The sequence below is a fragment of the Drosophila persimilis genome, unplaced genomic scaffold, assembly GCF_003286085.1.
Source record: "Drosophila persimilis strain 14011-0111.01,24,50 unplaced genomic scaffold, DperRS2 tig00000431-arrow-pilon, whole genome shotgun sequence".
Classification (NCBI taxonomy): Eukaryota; Metazoa; Arthropoda; class Insecta; order Diptera; family Drosophilidae; genus Drosophila; species Drosophila persimilis.
This window is the reverse complement of record NW_020825312.1, coordinates 419,670-432,499: the sequence shown is the minus strand read 5'-3', so window position 1 is coordinate 432,499 and position 12,830 is coordinate 419,670. Positions and strand designations below refer to the sequence as shown.

The window sequence follows — 12,830 nt, the reverse complement described above, 5'->3', positions numbered from 1 at the left end:
GCTGCTCCTGTCACAGATGAGCCATGCAGATGTAGACGATCCAGAGCTGGACATTGTGATCATGAGTCCATGAGTTTCGCTCGTATAGAAGGTTCAGAATTTAAGTGATAAACAAGAAAAATGCCGCAATTACTGGCACCCTGGTAAACTACATTTTTTAAACTTCACTGGAAAATCTCGAAAATCAGTTCATGTAACTATCAATAGATGGCGCATATGATGCGTGAAGGGTGACCGTTTTCGGTATATTATATTCTCTTCGGTATATTCTGAAAATGAGACGGTATAGTTTATCGATAAAGGTCACACTGATGTGCTGTCTTCTTTTGTTAAAAATAAAAAAATAAAGAAAAAATCACTTTCGGTGCGGTTACGGGCTACAGAAAAAGCGTCGAACAGAGCCCGAATACGGTGTGCGGAAAAATGAATTCAAAGTAGCATTACAAGTGCCGCTTTTCTCTCCCCCAACGACACAGTGCGCCATCGTTGGCACCTACAACGTACATCGTTAATAATACACAACAATAGCAGCAGAGCAGGCAGCACTAAAAATATGTACAATAACGGGGCGAGGGGCTTCTCCATACACGACGCATTCGAGGAGGAAACAGACGAGGCGATACGCGTCTATGGCTCCACAGTGATATCCACACCCATGCGGGGCGGAAAACAAGGTCGCTCCACCGAAGATGTATCCATACGCATACAGGATCCAAAGTGAGTGGGGCAGTGGTCATGCCTTGCGATGTGATGCCAAAAACGGGTCTCGTTCGCTGGTCTCATTCTGATGTGTGATCTGATCTGTGGTTGTGTTTGCATGCGTGGGCTGTTATTGGCACCATTTTGGAGTTCGTTCTCTTTGTGAATCACAAAAGACAAGAAATTCAGGCCTGCCCAGCTGTTGACATTGCCAGATGCACTGGCTACATTGTAGTCTCTGCCCTGCTCAAGTCGCACTTCCTTATTCCCGCCGGAAGCACCTAAACACTTGAATAATTTACCTAAACTTTGATGCCGCAGGCGCGTGCGTGCTTCTTGCCTTCCTTCCATTCATTTCTTTTGCTCTCCCATTACCAATGCATGGCGTGTCGCAACAGCAACAGAAACACCAACAACCATATGTATGTAATTATTGAGATTATAAATGCAGACGTCCAGCCTAATTTGGCATTCAATTGTAAAAAAAATACATTGCGCATAAATTTCGTCATAAAGGTTTCTCATTTCTTGAAGAGATTGAAGCGTTATTGCGCGAAGGGGGGATGGCCTTCGCCTGCGGTCAGCTGGAACCAGTTAACAGCTCAACAACCAGCCTCGTCTGCACTTGTCGGGTTTCGTTGCCAATATAATCGAGTATAATATGCAATAATTGATTGCGTCTTGCTTTTGGCGGCAGTCCAACCCGCGATAACCCCTCAATTTGATTGATAAGAGCTTTTTAAGTCGCTTTAAATTGTGTTTTTTTTATTGTATTGCAATTGTCCTCTCTATCCTCCCCAGGGGCTATAACAAATACGCCGAAGACACAACCTCCAGGGATAGCGACTCACTCATCCAGGAATATGGTAATCTGCCCACGGAGGAGACCAACACATACTGCTGGCGACATCCGAAGGTGCGCGAGAACTGGCGCACAGTGCTGGCCGCCTTCACGTTGCTGATTGTGGGCACGGGCCTCTTTGTGATGGGCACCTTTGCCATTGCCGATCCGCAAAACACATCGCAGGGTGTTGTGTTCTTTGTCGCTGGACTTATTTGCTTTATACCAGGAGCCTATCATGTCGTCTACATTTGGCTGGCAGCCAAAGGCTATCGAGGGTTCGATTTCTATCACCTGCCCCTGTTCACATAAACAAAGGAGAGCAGCTGCATTGGAGTGAATTGGTTGATCCAACAGAAGAGAGAAGAGAGATAAGCAGTGAAAGAGAGAGAGAGAGAAAGAGAGAGAGAGAGAGAGAGAGGGAATGGGAGAACCCTGTCTATAAATATAAATCTAAACATTTGTTTATATTTTCTGTAAGCGAATCTTTTGTTCTATAACGTAAATAACTCAACTCGTTTTGTGTAACGTACGTTTTTTGTTTAGACCAAGCTTCCCGAGAAAAACCCCTCAGAACCCGAATCGAAATTTAGCAATATATTTATATAAATGATATATACTTTACAAGAAATTATACTCAGTAAACTGTTTTTGTATCCCCTCGAATCCCAGAAGAAAGTGCAAAACAATTCATACCATACGTACCCTCGAAATTGATTTAAGCAAAACAGATAAAAGGTAGTAAACACACAAGAGAAAGACTTTGTATATGATGCTAACACGTTGAGGAATCGCTAGAGTTATAACATATTATATATATCTATATATACGTATATATTGTAATGTAATTTATTGAAATTTAATTGCACCAAAAAAGCAAACGATCGCGAGCGTAACGAAAAATGTTTTACGACTTTCCAAAAAAGAAACTCACATAAAACTCAACCCCAAAAACCCACGAATCTATGTACTATACGATTAGTGAGCGTCTGTCCAGGGATGCGCCTTAAAGAACTAGAACTAGACTTTAGTCAACGTCGAATTACGAATATAATTTAGCGGATTGTAAAGCGAAAAGAGAACTCTTAAGCAAAACCCCATGATAATACCTAGCTACTACTCGTTCTAGTGATGTAAGTCGATGACCCGATATTGCAATACGTTCTTTTTATGAATATATTGATGACGCGACTCTATTCCGCCTTTATCCCATTTTATCCCCCGCATTCTTAAAAACCTTACCCGTCCTCTAATGAAATTACATCTCACAGTCATTAACATTTCTTGAAACTGAAACTGATTCACCTCTTCACAACACACCTCTCATCCGTTTAGTTCTTAATGATGTATAATTTCTTTTTTAAGAAATGCTGAATATGGTTGTATTAATACGAAAAAGAAACAAGAAAAAAACAACATAAAAACACAACAAAAATAACAATAAATTTAATGAACAGACACATAAATACGATTTATGGATAATCTATCTAATCTAATACAGGACTACTTTATCTTTTCCAAAATTTACACGAAATTTGTATGTATGTTTAGTTTTGTATATCTCTGTAGTTTTTGTGACTTTTGTATGTATATTTTCCTATTTAATGTTGGTTTTTATGCAAATTAAATAATATTATTTTTGAAAAACCTGATTTTAATTATATTCATTTATTATACATATACAAATGATATGTGTATCATTTAAGTTACTTCATCCGAAAACCGAGATTTGACTGGGTTTAATTTATTTATGTTTTCTCGCTATCGAAGTTATGATAGTGATAAAGGTGAAGTTTTTATCAATTGTTTTTGGTTTTTTCAACGTGATTTATCATTGGTTCAGTCTTTTTTTCTTTTCATTTCTGCCCTGTCTTCGGGAAATTGATTTCTTTTACTGGCTAAAAATATAGCGATAACATTTATCTTTAATTTGCGGCATTCCCACTGAAATTCATCATTTGCCCCAAGAACACAGTGCGTTTCAAAGCTGTAAGAGAAAGATTTAGACTCCATACTGCCCAAAACTGGTTGTTCTGATATATGCAATCAATCTAGTTTATTCTATTCCCAAAATAGATCAAGTTCTATTAGTAAAATTTCCAACACTTAATTCTGTAGTTTAATAGATTTCCTTCTTGTTCCAAACCTGAACACAGATCGAACTATGTATAACATAAGATAAACTCCCATATATGTATGTAGAAAGCTCCAACCTGTTGTCCTACACATATGAAACGCACTGTGGACACGCTCCAGTTCCAGCTCCAGCTCCCAACCCAACTCCAAAGCCCCAATCGAGGGTACTCTTAGGTTAATGGATATTTCAGTTGCCTTTGGCCAATGGCGAAGCAGATGAAATGAAGTGAAATGATATTATATGAATGTATGAAACAATCAAATTGGCAATGGCTTTGGAAAGAATGAATAGTACTTTTGCTCAATACAAAGTTAACGACGGCTCTAATAGGTTTAATTATATTGGTGTTGTGCGTCTCCCCCTCGAATCGAATCGATTATTTTTGTAGCTTCGAACTTATTTGAATTGAATTTGAATATTGTACGTATAATTGTTGCCTCGACCCGACCCGATCCGACCCCGACTCGGTGCGGCCGTTGATGATTAAGCTTTAAATGTGCTGCTTAGGAATGTAAGTGTGGAAATGATATGGAATAAAGTGCATGGAAATAAAAGCCAAACAGCAGTGTTCTTGTTTCTATCCAACCATCATTCGTAGTCCCCATTCAATCACTTGCCGAATCCCATCCAATCCAACCCCTGTACAGAAGAGACAATTTGTCACCAGGCATCGATCAAACAAGAGGACATCCAGAGAGTGCGGCCGCCTGGCAACGGGCGCCATTGAAATGCCTGATAGCTGGCCATAACCGCAGCGGCAGCGGGAGGTGCCGGAGGAGCAGCCGCTAATGTCTGGAGTGCACATCCCCATATCCATATCCAAGTTCATTAGACTTTAATGGGTGCTTGGCCTGTGATGGGGCCCTGAGCGGGGACTGCGGCTCCTCTGTGCTGTGCTTTGTCGCTTTTGCACGCCACGAAATGGAAAGTTTTGGCGCCTGCGAATCATAAATCCTGTGTGGCGTCTAAAAATATCCCAACACTCGAAGGGAATCGATGCGAAAGCCGCCACCGCCGCCGCCGACAGAGATGAGCGAGCACGAGGCGGAGTCGGACGAGGATTGCGAGGTCTATTGTAAGTCGCCACTGCTGGCAGCAGCATGTCTCTATTGATGGATTATTCCGCAGTCCTGAAGCCCGTCAACGAATACAACATTGTGGACAAGATCAAGGAGGCCAACAAGGAGCTCTTTGCACCCGACGAGGCCGCCAATGGCAACGGCAAGGTGACCAAAGTGACCTTCGCCCTGAACTTGGAGGATTACGAGCCTACGGGGGAGCAGCCGAAGGAGCAGAGTCCCAGTCCACCTGACGAACTTCTAGAGCAGTTGACGCAGCTGAAGCTGAAGCCCATTGCAGAGGAGGAGGCATCGTCGTCGCCGCCGCTTCCAGCTCCAGAGGTGGCCATGAATCCAGTGGAGGCTAAGATAATTGCAGAGCCTTCAGCGGAAGAGTCCGAAGTGGAGGTGGAGGAGGAAATATGCGAGGAAATCCTAGACCTCACGGAAGTCCCACAGAAGCCCGCCCCCGAGGAAGCCATCGTTGTGGAGGAGGAAGACGACTTCTCCGGCGTGGATGAGGCGGATCTGGATGATGACACGCCCCTCAAGAACGATTCCTCCACGGTTTCTGCCCTTCAACGTCGCCAGAATACATTCGAGCACGACTACGATGATGAGGAGTCGGATCAGAAGAGTCTGACCAACCTGCTGACCGAATCTGACTGCGAGGAAGAGGAACGCACTTTGAATGAGGCGCGCCTTAAGCTGCGTCAAGCCTACAAGAATCTCTACAAGACCCTGGATCCCAAGGGCCAGGCACAGATCGATAGGCTGACCGGAGTGGAGGATGATCATGAATCTCCTCCACCAGTGCCGCCAGCAGCAGACCATGACAATGAGGCAGAGGAAGACGACGACTTGTCCATCATTGTAGCCAGCTACATCCCGGACGACTTTGAGCTGAACGAGCAAAGCATTTACTACAAAAGGGAGGACTCAATCCCACCTAATGAAGCTAACGAGGCCACCGCCGCCTGCCCCAAATCCAGCTCCAAGACTTTCTTCAATTCACGCCGCTTTAGCTTCCGTCGGAGGGCCAAGCCCACCCCAACACCTTCGTCGGCCTCCGCTTCGACAGCATCGCCCTCGATCCGGATGAACTACAAGACCTGCTGCGAGCATCGACACTCGCTGCAGGAGAAACTGCCTCGCTACACCGGCTACATGTCTGAGTACGGGCTGAGCGCACAGCAGCTGCAGCGAAGGGAGCAGAAGCTCCGCCGAAAGCAGCGATACGTGATGGAGCAGACGCTCAGGAGCAACGAGCACGACCTGAAGAAGATGCAGGACAACGAGCGCGCCTTCACCACGTGGCTGAAGAATAAGATGCGCTATCCCATCAACAAGACCCGCAACATGTTCGATGCACATCGTCGCAGAGGTAGTGTGGCCGCCGCAGTCACAAGTCCTCACTCCTATTCCCGGCAGGAGCATCCGCATCAGCATCAGCGGCAGCAGCACTCTGGTCTTCGAAGGGAGGACAGCGATGACATGCTCCATGTCTATCGCAAGCTCTTGGGCAGCTGGAACAAGTAAAGCCAGCGACAGATGGTATCTTAAATTAATTTATTACATGTATTATCGTATTATAATTATGAAATTTGTAATACAACTTTGAAGCGGTGAAAATGAATGGGAGATTAGTGCAAAAGAAGTTGGAGATGGCCGGAGGAAGGGAGTTTGGGTGGGGGTGGGGGTTTTAACAGATAACAGGAAAGTTTGAAACAGACAGCAGTTGCGAGTAAACCACATTTAACGACGAGACTTCTTCGACTTGTGACCATTGTCACGGCTGTCCTCCCGCGAACGCTTCCGATCATGGTCCTTGCTCTTACTGCTGCTCTTGTGACCAGAAGATGAGGAATGATGCTTGTCCCGATTGTGGTACTTATCCTTGGACGACTTCGAAGGGCTTTAAAAATAAGATTGAGAGTAGGTTTTGTTATTATTAATATATTATTGACGCAAGCCGCAGAACTTTGTTTTATAATTTTGTAGCAAGCAACATTTGAAGATGATTTGGTTTTTTTTTGGAAAAGAAATTTCGCATTAATTTATGAAGTATTTTTAAGAAGCTATTGGAATTGTCGTATTATAAGTGGGGGGTTTTTTTTGGGTGCAGTCAAAGAAGTTTGGCATTAGAAAGCTAAAGTCATAAAAAAAAAAGAGAAAACAATCAAAAATGTAGAATGTAAAAGTCTATCCCTATTTCAACATTTTCATGTACTTCATAAATTTCTTAATATCAAAATCCAATCTACAAGCCAATCGGTGTTTAATTTTTCCATTTTGTATGGGATTTTTTTTGTGTGGAATGCGAATGTTGGTGTATGGGATGCGATGCTCTTGCGTTATGCCTGATGATGCTAGAGGTTGGTTGGTGGGTTTTCGTTAACAAACCTAGATGAGCTGCCATGTTTGGAGCTGGAGGATTTTAAATGCGAAGAGGAAGAGGAGGAATTCGACTTATGCTTTTTACTGTGCGATGACGATGATCGCTGCTCCTCGCGGTCTCGTCGACTGTGTTGGGTGTACGTGTGCGTAAATGGGGGGAGAACAATTGATAAAGATAAAACAGAGGAGAGCTGAGGTTAAGTCACATTCGAAGGGTGGACGCCATTCTGGGGCCATTCGGCTCTCTCTCATACCTGTGTTTGGAACTCATGTCGCTCTTTTTCGTCTCGAATTTCGTGCCGTTGCGCTTGTCATCGGTGGGCTGATAATCGTGATTTCGATCTTCCTCGGCCGCCTCACGCTCCAGATCGGACCAGTCCTTGCCGGATTCTTCATCGGAGCCAAGATCTTCTGCAAAACGAGAGTATGGTTTGATTTGGGGGAAAACTATCATGAGAATAGAATCAGTAAATTACCATCGCTGTCATCGCTCTCATCTTCAGAGGCTTCTGAGTATTCGGAATCTTCTTCGGACTCCTCATCTGTTTCGGCATCTGTGGGATTGTAGGCTTCATCCTCTTCCGATTCGGCAGTTTCATTATCCTCTTCGCCATCGGATTCGGGGTCCAAGAAGGACCAGCCGCCCTGCTCGAAGAAGCCCTGCGGATCATCTACAATCGTCTTCATGATCTTTTGCCAGTTCAGAGATTGAACGCCCTCCGAGTAGCGAATATCGCAAGAGCTGAAAGAATCAGCACAATTGAAACACGAGGGTAAACAAAGTCAAATTTTAGACCCACTTTAGCCACTCCTTGACGTGGTCCAGCATATTCATGGGAATGGCATTGACCATGGCAACCTTCTTGTTGTACTCCTTGAACACAAATATCATGTCGAAGTTGCGCAGATGGAATTGGACACGCTCAAAGTGCACCAGCTCGACATCATCCAGGGTTATGACGAATGGCGGCCATTCTGTTAGATTAACCAGCGATCCAGAGGTGGGCTGCAGCGTGACGGTACTGCGGAAGGGCGCGCCGGGGAAACCCAGTTCACGGAATGGCGTATCGAACTCCACAATAGACTTGGTCATGGTCTCCACCTTCTCGCAGAAGCTCTTAAAGGCCGTCTTCAGCTTGTGGCGCAGCTCTCGCTCCGCCTGCTCCGCGGCCAAATCGTCGCGATCGTGCATGTGCTGATGCTTGCCCAAATCCGTGGTGATCTCGCCCACCTCCGTGTAGAACTGGACATCCACGTGCTTTTTTTTGCCAAACATGATGGCATACTTGAGGTGGAAATGGAGCAGAATGATCATTTCACCGTCGCAGGGCTGGAAGAAGGCGCTCTTGATGTTGTTGTAGAGGATATCCACTTTGTCGCCGCGCACAGAGATGTAGCGGAAGCCATTCGTGTGCGCCTCCAAGCTGCCCGTCATTCGTTTCGTTACGATATTGGGACGAATGTACAGATCTTTGAGCTTGGGATTGCCCTTGTTCTGGGACAATATCAGCGTATCTTGCTTGACCAGATCCTCTTTTTCCCGCTCCTCGGCTTCGCGCGTTTTAAAGCGTTTCTGCACCTCCTTGATCAAGCGGAAAGCGTTATTCAGATTGGCCGACGGAGCAACCACCTCGCCATGCTCCTTCAAATTCGAGCTGCGGTACGTCCTGCAAGGGAATGGATGGAGATGGTTAGCCAATGTTCAATCTATGCAGGATCAACACTTACACTTCCTTAACGAATGTGGCCTCTGGCTGGGGATAGAGACCACCCTCATTGCGCCCCATTGTGGCACCCGGATGAAAGAAGTTAATACGCAAGTAGGTGTACTCGCCCTCCACGGACTGTGAAATGTTCTTGATGGTGGAAATGTGGAAAGGCACCTGGATGCCGAACACGGGCATAATGACTGTCTCGTATTTCTTGTCCACGTACAGCTTCAGTTCCTTGACCTCGGGCTCGCGTGGCATTTGGCTGATGGACTTGTAGGAAACGGTGTTCTTGCGCACCTTCTCCACTTCCTTGGAATTTCCCTGCTTCGCCAGACGCTCCTTGGCGCGAGCGTTCAGCTGCTGGGCTAGCTCCCGTTGATGCTCCTTGCGCTTCTCCTCTGTGTTGATCTCATTTCGCAGCTTCGAGTCCAGGACAGCATTCCTTTTACTGCGTCCTAGGATTTCAGAGCCCTGATCCTCTTTGGAGGCCTTTTTATCATCCACATCCTCCTCCTCGCTGTCGTCCTTGATGAAAATGCCGACATTTTTTATCTTCTTTTTGGAAGGGGTCATCACACTGGCTGGCGATTGCTCGCCCACCAGCACAGTGTCTCCTATGAACAGGGCATAGGTTTTACCCTCCTTGTCGGCAGCTTCGGGATTGGTGAGATTGGAGATGCCGACATGCAGATTGAAGACCATATTCTTCTTGATCAGCGCCTGACACTTGGGTCCAATGACAATGGAGTTCTCCCGGAACTCCAGGCCCATGGCAAAGCCGAATGTCTTTGTGAGATTATCCACCATATTCGGTTTTTCCTTCTTCACGTGGGCCAGTGTCTTTTCGTAGACCTCGCACAGCTTGGCACCTGGCACGAGCAGCTTGAGAATCTCCTCCTGTACATTTACCAGAAACGTGTAGTTTTCCTGCATGGCCTCGGTGGGGTTGACAAGGAAAGTCCGTGATATATTGGAGCAATACGATTTGTAGCGGGCGCCCAGGGAGCAAACGATCACGCCAAAGTGCAATACATTCTTATCAGACGCGGCGGAGAACTTAAGGCTGTAGGATCCACCCGATTGAATTATAGGCGGATAGGCCATGTCCAGTAGCCTGGGATCCAGGCCACTGGTGTATTTCTTTTCGGTAATGGCGGCATCACACCCATCGGACAGCTTTGTGTGCTTTACTTTCTGCAAGGGAATTGGGATGATTACAAGAGTACTCTTGGCATGGATTCTAGAAAAGACCTCACCCTGTCTGAATCGATAATGTCCATAATTTCATCCTTGAGATATTTGTTGAAAATGTCCATCGACACCAGTGAGGCCTTACGTATATTGTTGATTTCGGACTCATCTTTGGGGCACATCAAGTACGCGATGATCGTGCTGATGTCCACGTGCTCGAACTGTGACTCCATTAGTATCTTTTTCCACGACTCGCAGTACTCTCCCGGATAGGAATCTTTGCTGAAGACGCCCAAGCGCTTGCCCTTCTTCGAGTTCTGTATGCTCTTGATGAGCTTCTCAAAGTTTCCCTTATCCTTGTCGGTCTGCCAAGCGAAGTAAGCATGTAATCGAATTGAACTTGGAAGGGGAATCTCGATTTACTTACCCGGTCCCTCACAAGCAGCTTTATTTCAGGCACGCCCTCTTCGCTGATGTTCTGGGCCTGCTTCAGAAACTCGATCTTCTTCTTGCTTGTGAGAAAGTAGATGGCATCGGAGGCAAACACTGAGATAGTGTCCGTCAGCTCGTAGCCAAGCAGCCAGATCTGAAGGGCCAGGGACTTGGAGTAAATCACATCTTCGTCGCAGCCGACGACGCTCATGATACAGTCCAGATTGCCCAGGGCATCGTCGTGTCCAGTGCTTGGTGCCTGGGGATGATACACACACAGACAAACATATATACTTAAGCTGATTTGCAAATCTCCACAAGGCAGCCGCGATAGTAATCTCCGCACGCCTCCTAACCTAACTCGACCCAGGGATATGAAAATCCAGATTCGCTTGTGAATTTCACAACAATATTCAACTGTTTCTTTATCTCAGCCACATGTGAAGGCTATTTATCACTGGAGAACTGACTCGGGCGCTCCTGTGGACACGAGACAACAGACCGAGACGCGCCAGAACCGCACTTACCTTCCATTCCGTGTAAAGCCGCTTTACGCGACGCACAAACGCCTCTTTATCCAGCACAAAGCTCGACATGCTGCTGCTCTAGCCACACCAACTAGTAGGTAATTCCGATCTTAGTTATATTTCAGCTAAATTCTTTTTCACACATTTGCGAATTCCGCCGGATGAAAAAATTGCGCGGCAGCGGCAAGGGTAAGAAGAAGAAACAGCGTCTGCAGTACAGTGTTGCCATTTTAGCCTATTTAAGGCTAGATCTAGCTTATTTGAAAACGGAAAAGCTTGAAAAATTATGAAAATTCTTATAGCCTTAAATCTAGCCTTTTTTAATTTCACTCTGTTTATGTTTGCCTGTTTATATCCTACATATATTTTTAGGCAAATCGAACAAAAAGTATATTTGTTGTACATTATCATGGTATTTTAGAATTCATTTATGGTATATTTTCGTTAAAAAGTTTCGGTCACTACTACACAGAAACTTGGCGATCGCGTGAAATGTGTAATTGTGTAAAATTGAGGTGCAAGGATTTTATAAAGGAGCTTATTATCCAACACAGAGAAAGGTAAGCTTCAATAGGATTTCATATTAAAACTAAGTAATAATCTGCTGTTTAATTTCAGACTTCCAGATAATTTTGAGACATTGGAAAAACTGCAAGTTTTTGCAGCAGACAATGTACTAACATAACATAATAGAAATCCTAATGATCTCATTTCCATATTGGAACACTTCAACTATAGCAATATAGATGGAATTCTTGCCCAATATGGCAAAATTCACTTAGTCCCTTGGCAAAGTACAGATGACACTATTAAGCTTTGGTCAGAAGTACTGACTTATAAAGATGCTGGCAAAAACAAACCTCTTGAAGAAATCGCTTTATTTGCCATTGAAATTTTAAGTCTACCGTGGTCAAATCCTGCCATTGAACGTGTAATCGGTCAAATAAATATCGTTAAGACCAAGCTTAGGAACAAAATGACTGTTAAATCCTTAAACTCAATATTAAATATAAGGTTTGTTTTAGTAATATTTAATTGTCTGATGAACACGACTATAATTCTTTTGAATTTTACAGATATGGATTGCGCCGTCATGGCATATGTGGCCACAACTGCCAATTACCGGAGAAATATTTAAATTTAATACGTTCCAGCGATAAATATACCGATTCGAGTAATAGCGAGTTGGATAAAATAATAACACAATTAGAAATGTGTATATCTATGTGTTTTTTTTTTATTTTTTGGCCTTTTTTTTCAATTTTTAGCTTGTTTTAGCTTGTGTTTTTGTGAAATCTAGCTTAATTTGACGCTCAAAATCTGGCAACACTGCAGTGCAGTAGTGACCGCGGACTTATCGATAACGACCATCAGGAATATACTGAAACATACCATCTCATTTTAAAAATATACCATAAATATACTGATGAATTCAAGTTCTATTTTACATATTCCTCGTTTTTGATATTCCGTCGAATATTACTATTTTCTACACAATTGGTTAGTTTTTAGTCCTTGCTTTTATTGCATTTTGACTAAAACAAGGTTTAAACAAAATAGTTCAACAAAAAAACAGTCGCAATGTTGCTAGTATTTGAAGACATGATGGGTGTATAGCATTTGTGCACCCTATTTCGTTAATTTTATATGTAGATCAAACGCAATTTATTAAGACCTTTTCTCAAATTGATATGTTTTTGACTTATTTATGTGTATTATTAGTATCTTGTATATATTTATCTCGATCCTGAGCCTTGGAAGACAAACGTATTCACAACTCTATAACATCCATTTCCCCCAGGGTATGTGTGCATGGAATAAGCAACATTTGTGTAT

General features: G+C 44.1%; 3 protein-coding genes across 4 annotated transcripts; 2 read left to right on the top strand and 1 right to left on the bottom strand.

The window, feature by feature from the left end:
- The first annotated feature begins 331 nt into the window (after positions 1-331).
- On the top strand, positions 332-1,940 carry LOC6595865 (transmembrane protein 134). Its single transcript, XM_002021374.2, has 2 exons — positions 332-717; positions 1,501-1,940. The coding sequence occupies exons 1-2, from the start codon at positions 554-556 to the stop codon at positions 1,850-1,852; spliced, it is 516 nt and encodes a 171-aa protein (XP_002021410.1). The 5' UTR covers positions 332-553; the 3' UTR covers positions 1,853-1,940.
- Positions 1,941-4,503: 2,563 nt separating this feature from the next.
- Positions 4,504-6,285, top strand: LOC6595866. Its single transcript, XM_002021375.2, has 2 exons — positions 4,504-4,752; positions 4,806-6,285. The coding sequence occupies exons 1-2, from the start codon at positions 4,674-4,676 to the stop codon at positions 6,272-6,274; spliced, it is 1,548 nt and encodes a 515-aa protein (XP_002021411.2). The 5' UTR covers positions 4,504-4,673; the 3' UTR covers positions 6,275-6,285.
- On the bottom strand, positions 6,286-11,136 carry LOC6595867 (FACT complex subunit spt16). 2 transcript variants are annotated; one of them, XM_002021376.2, is made up of 9 exons: positions 10,995-11,136; positions 10,463-10,726; positions 10,101-10,400; positions 8,861-10,038; positions 7,933-8,799; positions 7,609-7,874; positions 7,387-7,543; positions 7,139-7,258; positions 6,286-6,650 (listed from the first exon to the last, which is right to left on the bottom strand). In XM_002021376.2, exons 1-9 carry the CDS (start codon positions 11,061-11,063, stop codon positions 6,491-6,493), a joined length of 3,381 nt encoding a protein of 1,126 aa, XP_002021412.1. In that variant the 5' UTR covers positions 11,064-11,136; the 3' UTR covers positions 6,286-6,490. The 2 variants fall into 2 exon arrangements, with proteins under 2 accessions (XP_002021412.1, XP_026845480.1); XM_026989679.1 differs by lacking the exon at positions 7,139-7,258 and having other exon boundaries at positions 10,995-11,135.
- Positions 11,137-12,830: the final 1,694 nt, after the last annotated feature.